The sequence below is a fragment of the Lampetra planeri genome, chromosome 18 (genome assembly GCF_965212315.1).
Source record: "Lampetra planeri chromosome 18, kcLamPlan1.2.h2, whole genome shotgun sequence".
Lineage (NCBI taxonomy): Eukaryota > Metazoa > Chordata > Hyperoartia > Petromyzontiformes > Petromyzontidae > Lampetra > Lampetra planeri.
Window position 1 is genome coordinate 8,037,406 of NC_136124.1, and position 20,242 is coordinate 8,057,647.

A 20,242-nucleotide genomic window follows, 5' to 3' on the forward strand; every position below is an offset into this window, starting at 1 on the left:
AACCGAACGGTGGACGCGGACGCAGCCTAACCCCCACCCACCCCCCACAGTCCTCCCGAGCTCGGAGGGAAAAATCCACATTGTGTGGTTTCGTTGTATCTGCTCATTCTCGCGTTCGCACGGGGGGGTGGATCAGCCGTGGGTGGGCAAGGCGGGGTTGGCGAGTGGTGGTTGTGGCTATAAGAGCTGACGCAGTCACCCGGGAGCTCCACACAACATCATCATCGCCGCGCACGCTGCCTTAGCTATTGCTGCTGCTGCTGCTACCTACTGCTGCCACCTGACCGAGTGGGCAAGGAGAGATTCCCTCTCGTCTGCCACGGGGCCGAAGGCAGCCTCTGAAAGGGGCCCCCACTCTGAGATGCTACAGGACTCCTCCTCCTCCTACCTGGAACGGGAGAGCGGCTCCCGGGAGAGCCTCTCGTCAGCGCACGGCTCCCCTCCCTTCATGAGCGCCGATGCCGTCTTCGCCGCCGCCGCTGCTGCTGCGTCTTGCCAGGTGAGACTTGTGGGAGCACAGAGGACGTAGTGGACACGGAGCCTCAGTGCCTTGGTGCCGAACGCCGGCTGTCGGATAACTCGCTAGCTAGGTGCTGTTGTTCATAGCGGCCGCAGATGATGACGACGATGTTGGTGGTGGCGGTGGCGATGTTACAGGACTGTACTATATATATAGCAGCGGGTAAGACGAGTGCAGCTTTTAGCTAAAGTGCAAGTTGCTTAACGGGAACAGCGGCGGATGATCAAAGTGACGTTGATGACACTGTTACAGGACGAGACGCACGTGGAAGCCGTGCTCGCTATTAGCTGGCCGCCGATGTTGTTGTTGTTTAACAGCGACAGCTGCTGACAATGTTGTTGGTGGTGGGGGCGATGATGACATCGTCACACAAAGCGACATCCTGTGCGAGTAGCTTGGCAGGAGCGCTCATTCACACGTGAGACGGGGGAAGCGGGGCAGAGTCTCAGGACGAGTGGTCCAGGAGGGTCCTGCACTGGCAGCTTTGGCAAGTTTCCTTAATGATTGTGACAAGTGTTTTGTTCTTGGGAGCTACGTGAGGGTTCCATGTGCATCCGGAGTCTACGACAGCCAATCGAGAAGCGCTGCTGTGTATGACCGGACTCCACTCATCGTGCTACAGGCACAGGTGTAGCGAGCGTAGCTCTGTATATGCGAATATGTACTAGAAGGACGGTGTGTGAGGTGTGGTGTGCGGTGTGAGTGGTGTGTACGCGTAGTGTGTATTGTGTGTGCGGTGTGTTTGTGCAGTGTGTGTGGTGTACGGTGTGTTCGGTGTGTGGGTGGTGTGTGCGTGGTGTGCGGTGTGTGTTCGGTGTATGTTCGGTGTGAGGTGTGTATGTGGTGTGGCGTGCGGTGTGTGCGTGGTGTGTGGTGTGTGTTCGGTGTGGTGTGCGGTGTGTGTGCGCGGTGTGTGTTTGAAGGCGTTGTGCGTGACACGTGTGTGCTGGCGGCGTGCAAAGTGAATCACTGCACGCGTTTTGCTGCTCGTGTCTGGGAAGTGTAATTAATTGCTGTGTATCTCAGTACACGCTGGGGGTGGAACGGTGGCGCAGTGGTCGGCGCACTGTGGCTATGAACTTGGCCCACCTGAGTTAGATTCTCGGGCAAGGCATCGTTGTTTATCATGTCTCTAAAATACAATCGACAGGCTGTTAAGAATTCAGAAACCAATATTCTACTCGCCCTATATCATCATTTAAGGGGCTATAAATGCAGGACCGCTTTGCTGGCTCCTACCATGGGAATGTGGAATTTCCGCCACTCTACTTCTAGTTTGAAGGAGTCTTCTTGATTTGGCGTGTTTATTGATCTCCGTTCATGATGATTTTGACCATACTTCACCATTCTCTGATGAAGGAAAGGGGGTAGGGTGGTGGGGGGTAGGGCGTGCACCTACCGGTTCAGGGATCTCCCGGGCACTTGTTAGCCGTGACCGGGAATCGAACTCGGGTCGCAGCCGGGTTCATAGCGCAGTGCCCTGGGCCCCTCTATAGGAGGTGCCACAATTGTAAATTGAGAACGTCTCTCTGCTCAAGCGAGCGTGGTGGAAATTCCGTATGCATATGGTGAGCGCCAGTCTGTCCCCAGAGTGAGCCTGGGAGTGGTGGTGCACGCCTGCGATCCGGCGCGTTTGGGGGCAATGGTTGGTGGATCACGTAGAGATGTTTGAAACTCCCAAACCCGTTGGACTGTGAGGTGGCCATATAGCAAGTAGGTTGTGAATGGTGCAATACCCCTACAAGCGATGCTGCCCCATCACACTCGTGCCGAGCAAAACCAAACCGACGACGACTAAATAAAGTGGCAGCCAAGGAATGCAACGCGTGTGGGAGGGCGTCCATCACGGAGATGGAGCGACGAAAATCAGTGCATGTGCGGGCAGGTGCTTGGTGGGTTGGTAATGACATCATCGTCTGGTCGTTAGAGGTGGCGGCGGCGCCTTGGAGAGACCTTCATGGTTAACAACGATGATGGATGATGATGATGAAATGCAATAAGGCCGCGGTAGGTAACTTTAAGGAAGCTGCCGCCCGCGTGAGTTGGGGTTTGAGGCAGGGACGATGTTTGCGTGAAGTTACAGCGAGCGAGCGAGCGCGGCCTCTCAAGCGGCGAACCGGCGCTCCGGGAAGTCGACCGCGTGGGAGGAGGCGAGTTCCGCCGCTCCACGTGGCCTTTCACTTCCCAAAAGTGACGCTTCGAAATGGGAAAAGGGTCTCCCGGCTCGGGAATGGATACGTGGGAATTTCGGCGGTCTACCGAGAGGCGGGACGGGTGATGTTTGGGGGGCTTCCAAAACTCTTTAACGGGTTCGCGCCCGAGCACGTGCGCCGAGCTGGGAAGAGTGGGTGGCCGGGATTGGAAATCGAGATGGATGGGATAGCGGGGGGAGCATTTTTTTCCTTCTTCCAACCACATCCCGACAATGTCTGTGGACCTCTCCGCGAGTCACGGAACTCGTGGGTCTCTGTGCGAGTGTATCATCACGCTGTGGGCACACATGCAGTGTCGTGGCTGTCGAGTACTGCAGCATGCAGGCGGCGCAACTGACACCTGGGCCCCACGGGCCGGAGTTGACTCAGGCGCCTGGATACATGAAGGGGCGTTTGTGGGGCGAGGTTGATAGGGGCCCTGTATCATTAGATGCGGGGGGGGGGGGGGAGTGCACATACCGATTACGCAACGCCGCTGCGCAGGAGATTCGATTCTGCTGATTGTGATATTTGAGGTCAGACTGTCAGGACCTGTGACGCGCACGTGCTGGCCAACGTTCCTGATGTCTGCATTTATCACGCCAATGTGGCAAAAAAATACGCCCGAACGCCCGGTGATGGGTGCACGGTTGTGTTTCGGTCAGCAATGGGACGATGGGCATCTCTGTCGAACCAGCAGTGGAAATTCCACGTTCCGATGACGCTGTCAGATTATCCACGGAACAACAACTGCTGAATTAACGTTGATAAAAAAGCCAATCCTAGTACTGGCCCATTCATTAGTCAATCGTGCACCAGGAAATTGCTTATTTCTACTTGTTTACAAATATAAAGCACGTTAAACTATAGCATCCCATTGAACGTGTTGTGAACTTCATGCGAGGGAAAACTGGAATACAGCCTCTGACCAAACCTTGGCAATTCCGTGTTTGTGAGCATACTCTCTGCACCACGCTTCCCGTGCCACTCCACAGCCCAGTGAGTGCGACCAGTCCACGTCACACATCTGCTCACCACCTTGCACTCACACCTTCTCAATCCACCACGACCAGCTCACTCTGAATGGGATCTCAGCTCAGCAGGCTTGAGTTTGGTGAGCGCGTGCTATGGTGATCATTGGGGCTTGCGGCGTGTTGTAGGCGTGGGGCCGAGGTAGCAGTCAGGAAATGTGTCTGCCGAGTGTCGCGCCCTCGTCGTATAATGCGTGGTAGAGGGTTTTCTCCAGGGTCTCTGGTCTCCTCCCACACGAAGCCAAACTCTCATGGAGTTGAGCGGATGTTCCAATGTAGCAGCAACCTCAGGCACGCGTGGCTTGAGACTCGGCGAGGCTCTACCTGGGTGAGTGGCATCGAGAGCTGGGACGATCGGTCGATGAATCCACGATAAATTGTAATCGACTCCCCCTTGCTTGTAGTCGATTCCTCTGGCCCCTCTAAAAAAAGAAAGAGACGCCCTGCCTCGAGAAGGCAGGCAACCCCCGCCAAAACACGCCCAGCGTGATAGCTGCCGATGGCATCACCTAGTCCCCGCCTGCCACCTCCCGTCCTGCGGCACACGTGAGGAAGAGGGGCCTTTTTTTTATCCCCCTCCACTCTATGCGCGTTATCCGATCGGTTGAGTCGGCGATCACCGTCGCGATGATCGGTGGAGCCCAGCCCCGCCTGACGTCCACCTCTCACAGGAGTCGCCCCCCCCGCCCCCCTGCCGTGCGCGTGTCCGCGGCATGCCCCAGGCGTTCGTGCGCGACGCGCCGGGAGCCGGCCCTCTCTTCGTGCCGACGGTCACCGACGTCGCCACGAGCCGGGAGCTGCAGTGGATGGTTCAGCCGACGGTCATCGCCTCGGGGACCCGCAAGGCCCCGCACGACCCCCAGGCGCTCCCCGTGGCCTTCCCTCCCGGCTCCTGCTGCCCGGACTCAGAGCCCTACCCGCTGGGGGGGGTCCCCACACATCCCCTCGCGTCCATCTCACATCTCCATCAGCAGCAGCACCACCAACACCACCAGCAGCAGCACCAGCAGCATGTGAGGCCGCATGGGAGCAACCGAGGCGGCAGGCGAAGGAGAGACGATGATGTGAGCATCAATTCGAGTCCGGAATGCTGTTCCGGAAATGATTTTGCCCACGCCACATCCATCTCGTCTTATTTTGTCCTGAACCTGTTCAAAGAATTATAACATATGTAGGGGGACAATATATAGGCTTGTTATGGGTAGGAATATCTGGTACTCTAGTGGTTAGTACCTTACGCCAAAAATCCCTATCCCAAGTCAAGCCCGAGCAGCGTTCAAGAAAATAGCGAGCGAGGAATAAATCCCTGATGACAATCATCGCATACACACGTCGCAAAGTGCGTCTGTTTTAACAACCCTTTGTCAATCCACTGCTGGATGAAGTGAGTTTAACACACAGGCTTTCGCGACCAATATCATCCATAATACAGGTTTTTGTTGGATTAGATCGTGTACATACGTGTCGTCTGATGATGCGTGTTATAATTACTGGCGAAACGTCGTACTCCTGATTGTAAATGTATTCAGTTTACTTGATAACCCTTACTAATTGGCTGTGACAGGTGGTGACGGGTTTAACGACACATTTATATTTACGCTATCTAACCCCCAAAAAAACTCGTATCATGGAGGATCGGGAAGGCAGAACTCCACACGGAGGGGGAAAATGCCAGGAATACGTTTGAGCATATCTCATCTCCTGTACCTGCCATCCCCTTTCCTCCTCCGTCTCCCCCCCCCCGTTCCTCTTCCTCCCCGCAGCTGAATCCCGCGGACGCGGAGAAGCGTCGCGTGCGCAGGGAGCGGAACAAGCAGGCGGCCGCCCGCTGCCGGAACCGGCGCCAAGAGCTCACGGAGCGACTCCAGGCGGTGGGTGCAGCTCCAAGAGACCGAGAACCATCGCCCCCCTTCCCCGCCACCACCACCACCACCACCCATGTAGCCTTAGCAGATCTTTGAGGCAATTGCTGTTAAGCGAGAGCAGCACCTGGGAAGGCCGAAGGGGGTGGACGGTCCAGCATCACGTTTCTCCTTAGTGGCAATATTTAAACTGCGCACCAGGTACTCATTTGAGGTTGAGTCGACCTAGGGGAGGACCAGAACCGGTTCAGATAATCGTCACCGGTGTTGGTGGCCGTGAGGGAGAAACGAACTCGGGTCGCCGGGTTCGTAGAGCAGCGTAGTGCTAACCGCGACGCTGCCGCACACACACAGCTACCACACACACACACAGCTACCCCACACAGCTACCACGCGCACACACACAGCTACACCACACACAGCTACCGCACACACACACACACACAGCTACCCCACATAGTGGGGTCCCAGCCGCCCCCCACAACTAAACACTGAACCCCCTCCCGACCATCCCCTGCTGAGCCTTCTCATCACAACAACATTGTCGGACAGCGGCTGCCACTTTCCTGCAGGCCAGGTTCTGGCCCCTGTGCTAATAAAAGTATCATCTGGGCCCAACACCGGTGCCCTCCATTCGCCCACCTGACGATCTCACAGGGAAGGAATTAAAGAGCGGGCTCGAAGGCTTGCGGGGTTATCTTGAGGCGCGCGTACGCTGCTCGCTCTCTCCCTCTCTCTCCAGATCCCCTTTCTTTAAAAATTAATACCCCGCTACGGATTGTAGCGCAATTACGTGGCCGACCTGCCGCGCTCCGCTCTCTCAAAACTCGAGGTTGTTGCCCCGTGCCGCGCTCTTTCATCCGCTCCTGTCTCACCGCCCATTGTCCAGAGTGGGGGGGGGGGGAGGGTGGCGATCCGCCAGCTCTACCTCCCATCTTCAGCGACGTAGCCGCGGCAAGATTTTCGCCGTGGGCTCTTCTCCCCGCACCGCGGCGCTCGCTCGGTGCGACGACGGTCCCCGGTGCCCACGTTTTTGTCGAGCTCGCTCCTGGGAAGTGTTTAAATTGGCGGGGTGGTGGACGGGTGCACGGAGAGATGTTCGTGCCGGCGCCGGGCGATATGGGAGGCCCTCTCTCAGCGCAACTCGTCAGCGATGTGTTACAACAGTGTGATCTTCACAGTACAGATGGGCGGGGGAGGGGGTTTCGTAGCAAACGTGCTCCCACTTATCGTCCACGTAACACAACGTCAGTCGCTGTCAAGCCCAAACCCTCAGCGGAGGCGTCGGAGAAATCCTCCTCCAATCGGCTGAAGTCCCTTCCTGGCAGCTAACGAACCTGGACACGGACTCGTCGGTCGCCATTCATTCCGCCACGCGCTAGGAATTTACGACAACGTGTTTCAATGTTTCTCAGGAGACGGACGAGCTGGAGGACGAGGGCGCGGGGCTCAAGTCGGAGATCGAGAGATTGAAGAAAGATAAGGAGCGACTCGAGTTCATCCTGGCCGCTCACCGCCCCGTCTGCAAGATGCCCAGCGAGGAGGAGAGCGAGCGTGAGGGATTGGCGCGTGCCTCCCCGTGCCTCTCGCACCTTCTGTCCAAGCGGGAGGAGCCGTCCTCTCTGGCCCCACCGCCACCGTCCAGAAGTTTCGCTCCGGCGGCCGGGGACTGCGCCATGCAGCCCGCGCCGGAAGTGAGCATCTCCGGCAGCTACTACTTCGACCTGGAGCCGCTGAGCAGCGCCGGAGCGCCGGCGTGCGCCCTCGCCTACACGGGCTACGCCGGGCAACTAGGCTACCCCGGCCACGAGGGACACGGCGGCTACGCGGGATACGCCAGCTGCCCCGTGGCGTCGGTGGGCGGCGGCGAGCGCGGATCGCAGGAGGAGGCGGGAGGATGCGCCTCGTATGTCGGGAGCCTGCGCCACCTGAGCGTGAGCAGCAGTGGCGGAGGCAGCGGCGGGGGGCAGGAGTCGCCCGACTCACTTGGGTCCCCCACGCTGCTCGCGCTATGAGACCCCCCCCCACCCCCACCGAGAGCGTAAAGCGGAGAAAAAGTGAAAACGTGGGGAGTTGGGGCGCAGTCGGTGGCGCTGCTGTCAGAGGTGCGGGCGGTACAACCGCACATGGACTCACGGGGCAGGAGGAGCCCAGGCACTGGGTTACCAAGATGGGAGGGGGGGGGAGCTGGACAGGGGAGGCCCCCGTTTCAGTCGCTGGAACAGGGCCCATGCCAACCACTCGGCCAATGTGGTGCTTGCATCAGGCTTAGAAGTGACGCGAATACTAATGGCTGGTTGGTGAGCATTAAGGGTGGCTCCAGTTTTGTCTTGGCCCGTGTGCTCTTAACAACGTACCCTGCCAACTCTTTGCGGAGTCCGGCCTTTCCAATGTTTGTTCGCTGCGTACGTTTGGTGCCCACGGCACCGTGGAGAGCGGCACGCGTGAGGATGGTCACAGCCTCGCTCTTGCGCAACACAGCAGTGACGCGTATTTATTTATTTATTCCTCGTAGGTTATCTCTATTTATTTGTACGTTTGGTGTCAACGTTCGGCTCGTTTTAAAAACAAATGTTGAAAAAACATGAAGCTAGTTTTACGAACTATTTATTTTGTTTAAAAAAAAAAGCTTTTTGCACTGAGTCGTCGACTGAAGTATGCGGTGCGTGGGAATCATTTTTGGAATTGTTGGGAGTGGGGGACCAGTGACCATGATGTCGGCACACATCGTGTCGCCGACAGGGTCCAGAAAGGATATTCGGCGAGGGCACAACTTGTGGCCTACCGCCCCCCGCCACCCCTCCCTGGTTTCAAGAAGATTCGTGAAAAAACAAGTCCCTAAGTCACCTGTACTGCGACGCCATCGCTAACGGGGTGAGGCGGCTGCCCGAAGAGAGCAGCCGAGTCCAGGGATGGGAAAACGCCAACCAAGGCAGCTCTTAATATCGTGTGCATACAACTGTGAAACGTAGTTTATCTCATTGTAATAACGCAGTGGTGTCTTGACCAGCCCGCGTGCGGCCAGACAATCAGTTGTGGTGCCATACTTTAGGACCAAGGGCTTTATACGACTTTCGCCGGGATTATAAACGAGCGAATGGACGTAGTAGCTTGGCGGAGCACTACTGCTCGTACCGTTAAATCATTTTATTGAATTGTACGTTATTTTTGCCGGCATGGTGCCAACAGTGGCCATTTGAAACCGAGTCGACGAAGTCCTTGACACAAAGGGTTGGCGCAATGTGCTTTCCGGTACGTGGATACCCAAGTCACCACTGTGATGTGAACCCCACGTTGGCATCGTATGGCAACGGTTTTAAAACGCGAACGCGCTTACGAGACGAACGCCAAGTAACACTGCCAGTTTGCAGGCATTCCACTCATGTCATGTTTACAAATATTTTTGTACATTTTGTGAGCAAACGTAGATCGTTCACCTCCTCAGCAGGCAGCCTGGAGTCGTGGTAATCACTCGCCGAGTGGCCACTGTCATTCCACTGACAAGTGATACGCAAGAGAAGTGCTCTCCGTTTAACAGTGATTGTTTACCTTCAACAAAGTCAGCTGCAGTACATTATTTTCATACAAAAAGTAACACGTAATGTATTTCTAAAGGCATACTTTTACCTTTGAATATATATATAATTGCCCCTACTTGTAAGTTTGCAATAATGCACTTGGTGGTCTCCAACGAGAAAATATACTTGGCTTCACAACATGCAAATAGCATACCATAAAATATCCAGATATTTACATTTTGTTGAAATGTGTGCCACTGTAGTTTTTTTACATCAGTGCCTGGGGTGGCCAGAAGTTGGTATCAAATCAACTCTTCATCATCATCGTAGATGATAAAAATAATAAATAAAAACCCATACACCCGGGCATCATGCAGCTACTAAAGCCATCCTGGATTCAGAACACGTTGGGTATACACTTTATCGTAGGGACGTGGAATAACAACATACTAGCACTTGAACACAGACGCTTGACATTACCCGACATAGGAATCGCAGCCAGAAATGAGTGCAACCCTGCCAGCTCAAGTGGCGTACGGACCCCAGGATCATTGTGTTCAGCAAAGTAGGCCTACATTATGTGTGACGGTATTGTTAGGGCGCGAGCACGGTCACGGTCACCGACATGGTCACGATCGCTCACGTGACGTTGGCGCGCACAGCTGTTTGCGCGTGGACGCAATCGCTCGGCGTGCTTCGGTCCTGCTTCCGGCGTCGGCGCTGTGCGACGAAAAATAAACACGGGCGCATTTATCGGATTCCGCGGCGCACGCGAAATGTCGTTCACTCGATGTGGATCGCGAATTTAGTTTTGAACAGTGAGGCCCGTGTGGCGTGTATGGCGTGACCGGGTGGTCCGTTTCCGGACGAGGCTGCAGTTGGCACCGAGTTGTAGGCCGTGAGTAGAAGGAGCGTTCGGGCGAGGGCAGGGGTCGGCAAGCAAAGATAACAAGAGCAGCCATTCTTTTCGAATTTGCTAAAAAAACTATATTTCAAGAGCAGCAACGCAGGTGAATAACATCACGAAGAAGCGGTCCTTAAAAGAGCCGCACGCGGCTCCGGATCCGCAGGTTGCCCACCCCTGGGCATGGGTATTAAATCCGATTGGGCCAGAAGCCACTATCTGCCTCGATGTGTTTCCCTGCATGGAGAGTGTTAGATCTTAGTTTGGAAAGCAAAGCTTTGTATGCCGATGTGTAGTTTACAAAAATAAAATATACGCAGGTTCCGGTGAATTTCGAAAAGATATGGTAATTTGCATGGTGACCTTGTGTGATTTACTGCATGCCTCTATTTTCTTAAAAAAATAAACCATTTTACAAACTGACGGAAATCGAGAGTTAATATATAAAACATAGGTATATTTTTGATGTAATATTTACGTACTGAAATATTTATTTTAATAAGAGTAGGCAGTGTGTGCGAGTTTTACGACGTTTGTCAACGTTTTGTTTTCCATGAAAACGTAACGACGCCTAGGCGTTCAATGTTTGCCAATTTGTACACATTTATTTTTTTATACCATCGTTAGAGACTTAGTAAGTGTAAAAAAAAAGGTACGTAATAAAATATTAAACCCAACAGTCCGTGTGTTATCTGATAAATACGAGTGCTGAATACGAAACTGATTGAAAGCCTGCGGACCAAATCACCTGGAATGCAGCACACAAGCACATCACATCTCGGAAGCTAAGCAGGAATGAGCCCGGATAATGCTTGGATGCGTGACCACTGGTCACGCATTTGCCACACGTAAAACATGCATCATAGCCCGTTGCCGGCCTACGTTGGTAATGATTTATAGAGCGTAATCCATGCCCGTTGCGTCTCAAGACACTTAGCAGAGAGCATGCAGCAAAAATCCAATGCACCGTCCTACCACGTCCTCACTCCCCACCTTCCCCAGTCCCCACTCACCAGCAGCCCAAATCCTCTGGATAAATCCACATTTAACAAATACTTCTGATGCCCACGTTAAAACGTAAAGCCTTTCGTCAATCCACTGCTGAATGAAGGCCATAGCAAGTGCTCTAAATAGGCTCAAACAACACCGACCTGCACGGCAGGGGGGAGGATCCTCGTCCAGGAGTGGTTTGGCAAAACATCTGTACAATTGTGCTCATTGGGAGCACATTTCAAATTGAGTTACACCGCCACCTGCTGCCTGCTATGTTACAATACCCTCACCGTCCCTGGAGCGAAGGTTGTTGGCCGCACAAAGCCGGGCGCGTGGAGCACAGAGCCTCAAGGGTCGCACGGGTGACCTCCCGATCGAGGGCGACTTCCCAGATATGAATTGGCCAGACCAAGGTCGGGCAGGGTCTGAGCGTTAGAACAGTGGTGACATCGTGGCGCTGGGCGACACCGCAAAACCCTGTAAAATCCTTGCCGAGGTTACCGATGACGTACTCGACCAAGCTCCGACCCAAATGAAAATCCCACCTCCACTTGTCCACGTGGCTTTATCCCAATGTCACACCTCGCGAGGAGTCGGAGAACATGGGCAAAGTTAGAGACATCATGACTGTTCCGAAGTGAGCTTGGATATGAGGTTGCTCGAATTAACGTCTCCGTATGACTCTTTATTTAGAGCAGGGGTGGGGAACGTCCGGCCCGCGGGCCGTGTAAGGCCCGCAAAATCATTTGGTCTGTTCCAGCCATCACATTAGGGGTGAGTTAAACACATTCCTGCGGAGGGAGCTGGTAGGAACGTTGGGTTGCTCGGTCAATGGCCAGGGTCAACGGCGGCGTGGTGTATTCCGCAAATATGGCCGACTGTGAGGGCGGGCACAAGCCGGCGTGAGTAGGTTAAACGTTGAGTTTTATAAGGGCACCACGGGATGACCAGCCCCTCCCTACCCAGCCCCTCCTCCCTCCCTACCCAGCCCCTCCCTGCACGACGGACATAAATAATCCCCTGTGGGCTGGTGTAACCAGGAGGTTCCTACCAGTATTAAATGTTTGACCAAATATAACAGGCTCATTTTTAAGTTGATAATTTTGTATGGCCCGCGAATGATGTTATAAATATCCAAATGGCCCTTGGCATAAAAAAGGTTCCCCACCCCTGATGTAGAGCAATAATTGTAAGTTTGCATCGAGGTGGTTGAGCCAGATGATTGTGTCAGGAGCAGCAGAGTGGAGTATCCCGGCTGTGGTGCCTCCTTTGTATTTGTGAGCCAAGCAGCGAGTTGTGGTAAGGTTTATGGGTGACTAGTCGCACAAGATTTTTTAAGACTCCATTTGTGCATCAAGTAACTGCGGCTTTAAGGTTGTGGCCTGTAAGCTGTGCGATCTTCTGCGTCGGATCTTTCACAAGGAGTTTGTGACTTCTTGTGAACTCCATTTGGCTTTAAAAGAAATGTTCAGGGTTGAAATACAAATTTTAAAGGTTAAACACGCGGGTCCAAAATTACTTGCGTGACTTCCAGCAATGGCGAGGGACATGTTTTAGATCCTGGTGGAAGGGGGGGGGGGACATTCTCTACAATGAACTGGACTTCCTGGAGGACTGCGGCGTCACGTCGAAAGGATTGGGCGAGCGATGTGCGACAACAAGGGACGCAACGGTGTCGGGGGTCAGCTAGAGGGCTCCTTTGATGCACCGCTTTGCAGCGCTCCGGTGGACATCAACAAGTCAATGATTATAATTAGGTACCACTCGAGGCTTTGTGCACCACAACATAAAAGTTTCATTGCTTAAACGTGTCGTTTGAGATAAAAACATAACTTGTTCTTTAATAAATCACGTCAAGATGGAATATGAAATGGCACCATACAAAATTTGGATAAGGTGATAATTCTTAAAGCTTTATTTGCGACTTAGATCAAGTATAGATTTCCATCTTTCAGAAATGCCTCTTTCAATAAAATGTACACAAATGTCAGCCACGTACAAAACAACTTGTTCACAAATTGCAGAAAAAACTGCAAGACACTCAATAATTTACACATATAAACAAACAAGTCCTTGAAAAGTTTTAGAATTATGCAAAGTACAAATTCTATACAATAAAGGATTTGCATATACCAAAGTGGTCAAATTACCATGGGCAATTGCAGTGTATTTTGACCAGGTACCTTTCATCCTTATGAACCGTGACCCCCTGCTTGAATTTGATTTAATTTTGAAAAAAAAGACACCCAACATTAGATTTTGTTGAATGCAAAAATATGATCAATGCACAAAGCCTATTAAAAACGGAACTTGACATTTGGCATAATAAAAATAAAATGTCACCTATTAAACGTTATCTTGCATTTATTTCCCATGGCTGTCTTGGTTGTAAATCAAACACACTTTTATACAGCAATAAAATATAAGCATATGAAAATATTATCCTTTCAACGGTTCCAACTTTATAGCCATCAAAAGAATCATTTCCGGGGTACATGTTATATTTAACGGTGACGTTGATGGCTCTTTTACGCAAGAAATGAAATTACACCAGCAGCAAAATAATGATGTCAGCTAAAAACACCTTCCTTGGTTTAGCTAACAACTACTAGTACAGTACAGTCATTTAAGAAAATCTAAAACACTGCTGGGACCAACTCAAAGCTTCACACGGCTCCTGGAACGGCCAAAGGCGTTTCGCGTGTACCGTCGCAGGCCTGTGCGGGCCGTTGACGTCTCCTCGGCACTCTGCAGTGGCGGCTCTGTCTCCTGCAGCCCCCTCTTCCGCAGCGAGGACTTCGGGAATGCGGGCGTGACGGGCGGAGAGATCAAGTTCAGCTCGATCTCAGGAGGCACCCACTCTGTCTTCCTGTGGAAAGCACGAGGCTTTTAAGCTAGGTTGCTCAACATTCGACCCATCATATGCGGCACATGAAATAGCAGAACATCATAAAATGCAGTTGTTGCATGCTGAAATTTCCATTTTTCTATTTTAATTTCCACACTGTATTTGGTGCAAACTTCAGAAAACACTTTAGTACTGCCCAAAAATTGTTTGGGGAACTTACAGTAAAAAAAAATGTGGAACTGCATGCAGGAAGCAATTGCCGTGGCCATAGACCGGAAAGAGTGGAAACATTTAATCCGACCTCATCGACCGCCTGTTGACAACTGATAAGAGATTAAACGAAGGATGGGCATCCAAGCTGAGAGTCAAGATTCTACTCGCCAATTTGAAGAGTGTAAATCAGGCAGCGCAAGTCTCCAGAATATCAGAGATTAACTCTTGTCGGAAGGACTACTCAAGACAGACAGGATGTGCTCTGGTCGGAGCTATTTTTCCATTCCAGATATTCTTGAAGAGCCAGTCTACGGGACGGAGTTCATTGCTCAATAGAGGACGGAGGGAGCACGTCATGGCTGCGAAAAGACTGAGGAGTACCTTTTGGCTTTCTTGGCTTTCCTTGGAAGGCGTTGCCGTACTGTTGCCTCTTGCACAGGAATGGGCTCATTGTCCTCCATGGGTGGCATCTTCATCTCCACTATTTCTTCGGTGGCCACCTGAGGTAGGGGAAAATTTCCATAGCACATACGTAACACGTACATTGCACCTCTTGTAGTTTGCTTGCAAGTAATGTACACACAACGTAATGAAAGTCTCCCAGCAACCCATAAACGCTCTTATCAACCATGATACAAGGGCATGGAAAAATTGACTCGCAACACATGTAATGAGCAAATTCTATGCAAAATAATGATTTGTGATTTTCGGGAATGTTACGGAAATGATAAGCAAATATTACATTCATACTTATTTTGCGATTTAGACTGTAAACACAACAGAACATTCATTTTTGAATCAATCGTGAGCTCAAAGTGTAAAAAAAATACTAAACCGTCTAGAATAGGGGGATTATTAGATGCTCAAAGACAAGTGCATGCTGCAACTATGTGCTTTATTAAGGCCTCATCACATACGTACATCCACATGCGGCTGTTTTTCAGGGGTCCGTAACTTCTTGTATTGTCGCATCCGAGTATTTGGTGAGGAAAAGCCGTAGTCCACCACGGTGGGCCTTTCGGGCAGCTCGATTTGTGACTTGTCGAGCAACGTGGCTGAAACAAAAAGCCACCGATCGGAATACGGCAATAAAGTTATACATTTTCAAACAACAAATAAAAGATCACCTTGCTTTGTGGAACAATTCCTCCATAACACTTGGTGGAGGGGGTAAAAGGATTATAGGTGTTGTTGATTGCAGCCTCACCCTTCTCGATGCATCTGGTGGATCGTCTGATGGGAGGCGAGAACTCGAAGGGCTCCCGGCTCACGGTACCGGGTGCCGCCGGCGTGTCGGCGACACCGAGGGACACGTCCGCTGCCTTTGCGCTCTTGCGGCCGCGCCTTGGCGCGGCCGTGGCTTCTATCGTCTCCGGCTTCGGCACAGTCTCCCCGCCGTCTGCGTTCTCCGGGACGGGCGAGATGGCAGGCAAGGTGCGGCTGCTCTTGTTCGCCGAGCGGAGGGCCCGCTTCGACTCAAAGTGCGTGGCGCTGGCGGAGCCGAGGGGAGTTGCCGGTTGCACCTCGGGTTTGGTGGCATCATCCGCTAGGGTTTCGGCCAACACCTCCGGTAGGGGCCTGAGGTTTGAGCGTCTGCCGCGTCGCAGCGCCCGCGAGGGCGTCACCGGAGTTTCGGTGGTCGGGTGGTCTTCGACCGATTCGACCAGAGACGCCTGCAGGAGCCTCCGACTGCGACGCTTTCTGGGGACGTCGCTTGCAGCCAAATCGGGACCGAAATCTGTTTCGGAGGTTTTTGTCAACGTCAAAGCTTCCGGCTGCTCGGCGATAGCTGGCACGGAGTCGTACGCAGCCGTGCTGTCCACGTGACCCTCACGCTCGTTGGCAGCGGTCACGCTCCTGCCCTTGCGGCGAAGACTCGTCCTCACACTTCCTTGATTATCACCAGACAGAGACGATTGTTCAGAATAATCTTTTGCACCTGAAACACGCTTGGCAGTTGACGTTTTATTGGCTGATCTTCGCGTGGGAGTTTGTTTATCTTTAACTTGCGTGTAATTGGATTTGTTCTTTGCTCTGGTATTTGACTGCTTCTTTAGAGAAACCTCCACAGATGAGGTAGATTCCTCCAAATCTGGCAGTGCTAGGTCTGCATCATCATCATCATCATCAAACTCCTCGCCTTCACATGCCTCGCTCACACTTGTGTTTGTGGTAACAGCCTCTTCCTTTTCCTTCGACTCTTCAGCTGCAACTTCCTTCACCTGAGGAGCTTTGATGTCACATGTAGAGTTGGTCTCGGATGTGTCAGCAATGTCCGGTAACGTCTCTTGCCTCTCTTTGTCCATCTCTGGAACATCCACCTCAACTTTTTGTGCATCCTGGACAAAAATATGTACCCGTCAATGAGTCAGTGTTGAACACTAAATTGAAAACATTTTAATTATGTACGTGCATTGAACTTCTTTCGCACCGTATGTAGCAAAACAACAAATTAACATCACCAAAATGAACATCAAAACAACAAATTAACATCACCAACACAAAGTACGTAGGAGGGAACATGCGATTAAACATGAACGCTAATGTGCAACATTCCACGTCAGTTGTGTTCAAATGGATTCATACCTCGACTCGAACCTCCACGGGAAACGAAGCCATGTTGGACACAGGTTCAGGCCCTGTCAGAGGCTCCACCTCTTCTTCTTCAACCACTGCAGCAGCGGGGAGGGCCAGGTCAATGGCTTCTTCCCTCACCTCCAGCACTTCCACTGCGTGACTTCGATTTCCATGGCCAGCTGAGGACACAGCTATTTGAGATAAAAAGCGCATTTAAATGGTGGGCAAAACCTTAACAATTGGAACCATGAGATCGTTCCATTGAAACTGCAGGGAAATTCCAAACGCTCATTCCAAAAGTAAAAAAAGATAATTTGTGTAATAATCAAAATATTCACATATTGATACTTCACCCACAATGAAAAGTGTTCTTCACTTGACCAACTACAGAATTGAAAAATGCTGCACAACTAAAAATTACGAAACCTGTGTTTGTGATCCGCAAACGTCAGTTACAAATACAAGCGATGTGTCGTCTTGTGCCGTGTACATGCCTTGGGTTGGAGCGCTTTTGGAAATCGCAAGTATGGCTTCTCTGTGGCAGGGTTTGAAAGTGATCTCACTATCGTCATCATCTTGTTCAGACTCCTCCTCCTCCTCAGACTCCTCCTCATTCTCTTGTTCCGACTTCTCATCCTCATCATCCTCATTATCCTCCTCATCATCCTCATTATCCTCCTCCTCATCTTCCTCATCCTCCGAGGAGACGTAGCAGAGCTTGGACAAATCCACTGTGGAGTTGGCATCGTTCGACCTTGACAAACAACAGAAAGGTTAACTTCCTTGAAAACGCATTTTGGTAATTAAGCAATAGGAGCAAGAGAAACCGCATAGTCTCAACATAATCAGCACATGGAAACAGTCGCCAGATTCATGCAGAGACGGGACTTGATGCAAGGGCAGCTTACGAGTCATCGGGTGAATCACCCTCCTCGTTCGTAAGTGCAGAGACGAGGTTCTCAGGGTCTGTGGCCACGGTCGACTGCGGCACTTCTGCCTCAATCTCAACCATTGCCAGTGCGTCCTTCTGCGGCCCGTTGCTGATAGGAACATCTGCGGTTCAAAGACAACGGCGTCAATCGACACCGTACAATGAAGACCGGACAATATTCTGTGAATGTAAACATCGTACATCGCTTTAGAGGTGGTTACAGATAACATAAGTCCTTTTAGGATAAAAGAACCGAAAATCAGAACACCCTTCCATTGTGCAGATAAGGATAACAGTTGTGGTTGCTGTATTTAAAAACAAATTTAGGCTTTAGATCGTGTCTTTCAGTTATACTTGGCTAACAAACATAAATGATAGTGAGGGTGTGCCTCACTTTCAGCAACCGACAAGAACACATCAAAATGGGCAGTGTTTTCACAAAGCATTGAACGCTCATACATTCACTCCAATTCTTAGGCACCAGTATATTAATAATTGTGTGAAATATGCATTATTCATGATTTATTGAAATTAACAAAAAATATGAGCACAAGTACAAATTTACGCGAGCGAAACAAATGAAACTGTGCAAACCAGACAGAACAAATGAGAAACAAAAACAACGGGGACTTCTGAGTACCGACTCCTGATTCGAATTGAGCACACACCGTCGTCGTAAGACGTAAGGTCCATGGGCTCCTCTGCGGACATGTATTCCTCCGTAGGCTCGTCCACACTCGACTCTGGTGCATTCACGTTCAAATCGTCCGAGTCCTCCAGCTCGAGGATAATGGAGTCTTCTGGGGCGTTGATACTCGACGTCTCTGCCACCGTGCCACTTGTGTCCTCGTACTCCGCAAGGCTCTTGTCCTCCGGCGCGATGGCAGTTGAAAACTCGGGGGTTGCGGGACTTCGATCGCCGGCGTGCTCGTCCCTACTGCCGGCGGCCGCTTCCTGGACGACGGAATGCTGCCCGTGGCCTGCTTCCTCTTCGTCATCCTCCTCCTCCTCCGACTTCTCCGGCTCGTGAAGCCTCTCTTGAGGTGAATGTCTTTCCATCACAGGCTCTTCCCTCTGCAAAGTGCTTGCACTGCCACAGCGCAATGCGACACTCGGTGAATTAACGATGCTGAATTTCGAGTAGCTGCTACAATTAACTAGTCTTATGTTTGAAGGACCAGTCTCAGGCTTGAACAAAGGTCTTTACAACGGTGTTAATTTATTAAAGTTTGAGAGGCAAACGCCAGCTGTTCACACGTATCTACATGTGAATAATAGGAATATTATGCCATATTACCCAATAGCTGAGGGTTTATTGTGTAATATTGCAAAATGCATTCGTGTGCATACAGGTACAGACACATCAAGGCTGGATACAAGCTTCATATGAAATAATGAAAACACAACATGTAATAATAGGAACGATGAGTAAAAAAAAGGTGAAGTTAGATCCATGACGAATGTGCAAATTGTTGAGGTATGCCAAGATATGTATTTGTCTGACAATTCCTAAGAATTTTAAGATAAGTTAAGAGCACTTTGTCTACTGCTGGATGAAGGCCTCCCCACGCCTTTTGGTCATTGGGGGTTGCTTGACCATACGTCACAATGTTGGTCAATGCGGGTTGAAGGGGTGAAGGCAAAACGCTTTTGTGGTTCAGTTATCGATCGCCACTGGTGTCAGCCGTGGCTGGGAATCCATCACCCATGCAGCCGGGTTCATCATAGTGCAACGCCCATAAGACAGGTTTTTTGGGTTAGATCACGTAAATATATATATAAATGTGCCATTAAACCCGCCACCACCCGACACAGCCAATTAGTAAGGTTTGTCACGTAAACAGAACATGCCAATTCGTTACTAGTACAGCACACCGATGTGTTGGAGAGCAAAGCCACAACATTCACAATCCGAGTACGATATTTCGCCAGTAATTACAACCAGCTTCATCAGGCGACAGCCAGATTTGGCTGACAAACCTTACTAATTTGCTGTGTCATGTGGACGTGGGTTCAACGAAACATTTATATATTTACGCGATCTAACCCTTAAAAACCTGTATTATGGATGATATTGGTCGCGAAGGCCCTACGTGATAAAACTGATAGTGCAACGTGTGATCCACGGTACCAGCGCTGCACCCATGACAGACTTACCTGAGGCCATTCTCACTCGTGCCAAAGCTTCCCCTTCCTTGATCTCCGAGCGTGGTGGAGAATCTGAAGTGAGAGCTGGAGATTCGGTCCAGGATGCTGGGTCTGCTGGTGATGTCTCCAAGCAGCCTGGTGTTGCGGTCTCCCACGTCAGCAGAGGAGATTCTGCTGCTGCTCAATGCCAAGTGAGAAACCCTCTCCAGGCCAGGTGCAGGTACTGGGAAGGACGCCCTGGAGGCAGCGGCGCTTGTACTTGGTTTCTGTTGATCGTCCGCTGGCGCAGCCTGCGCCGGAGCAGACGGGAGCAAAAACTAATTAATCTCGATTGTGACACATGCAAAAACATCTCAGACGATGATGCTGATGACGAAATCGCCCTGAATTCACAAGATCAGATCTCAGAAGCCAAGCAGGGTGGAGACAGGTTAGTACTTGAAAAGGAGACTGCCTGAAGGCTTGGGCTGTGAGGAGGAAATAAGATGGCGGCACAGCAATAGTA

General features: G+C 51.2%; 2 protein-coding genes across 4 annotated transcripts in view; one reads left to right on the forward strand and one right to left on the reverse strand.

Annotated features, from left to right (window-relative positions):
- Positions 1-361: 361 nt before the first annotated feature.
- LOC144723739 (fos-related antigen 2-like) lies at positions 362-10,682 on the forward strand. The gene is made up of 4 exons (XM_078602673.1): positions 362-499; positions 4,466-4,807; positions 5,507-5,614; positions 7,021-10,682. Exons 1-4 carry the CDS (start codon positions 362-364, stop codon positions 7,618-7,620), a joined length of 1,188 nt encoding a protein of 395 aa, XP_078458799.1. The 3' UTR covers positions 7,621-10,682.
- A 2,230-nt stretch (positions 10,683-12,912) lies between these two features.
- Positions 12,913-20,242, reverse strand: part of LOC144723597 (protein ELYS-like) — a 28,663-nt gene continuing 21,333 nt past the window's right edge. For 2 of the 3 annotated variants that reach the window (XM_078602457.1, XM_078602458.1), the window contains exons 29-37: positions 19,747-20,027; positions 18,258-18,679; positions 17,567-17,711; positions 17,153-17,412; positions 16,668-16,849; positions 15,289-16,420; positions 15,003-15,136; positions 14,463-14,581; positions 12,913-13,889 (exon numbers count right to left, since the gene is read on the reverse strand). In XM_078602457.1, coding sequence (XP_078458583.1) covers positions 13,679-13,889; positions 14,463-14,581; positions 15,003-15,136; positions 15,289-16,420; positions 16,668-16,849; positions 17,153-17,412; positions 17,567-17,711; positions 18,258-18,679; positions 19,747-20,027 — 2,886 coding nt within the window. In that variant the 3' untranslated portion in view covers positions 12,913-13,678. The remainder of the gene's footprint in view (positions 13,890-14,462; positions 14,582-15,002; positions 15,137-15,288; positions 16,421-16,667; positions 16,850-17,152; positions 17,413-17,566; positions 17,712-18,257; positions 18,680-19,746; positions 20,028-20,242) is intronic. The other variant, XM_078602459.1, reaches the window with a different exon arrangement.

Coding starts and splice junctions, on each gene's coding strand:
- LOC144723739 (XM_078602673.1), top strand. CDS start 362: ATGCTACAGGACTCCTCCTCCTCCTACCTGGAACGGGAGAGCGGCTCC. Junction 500..4,465: donor CTGCTGCTGCGTCTTGCCAG/GTGAGACTTGTG, acceptor GGCATGCCCCAG/GCGTTCGTGCGCGACGCGCC. Junction 4,808..5,506: donor GGCGAAGGAGAGACGATGAT/GTGAGCATCAAT, acceptor TCCTCCCCGCAG/CTGAATCCCGCGGACGCGGA.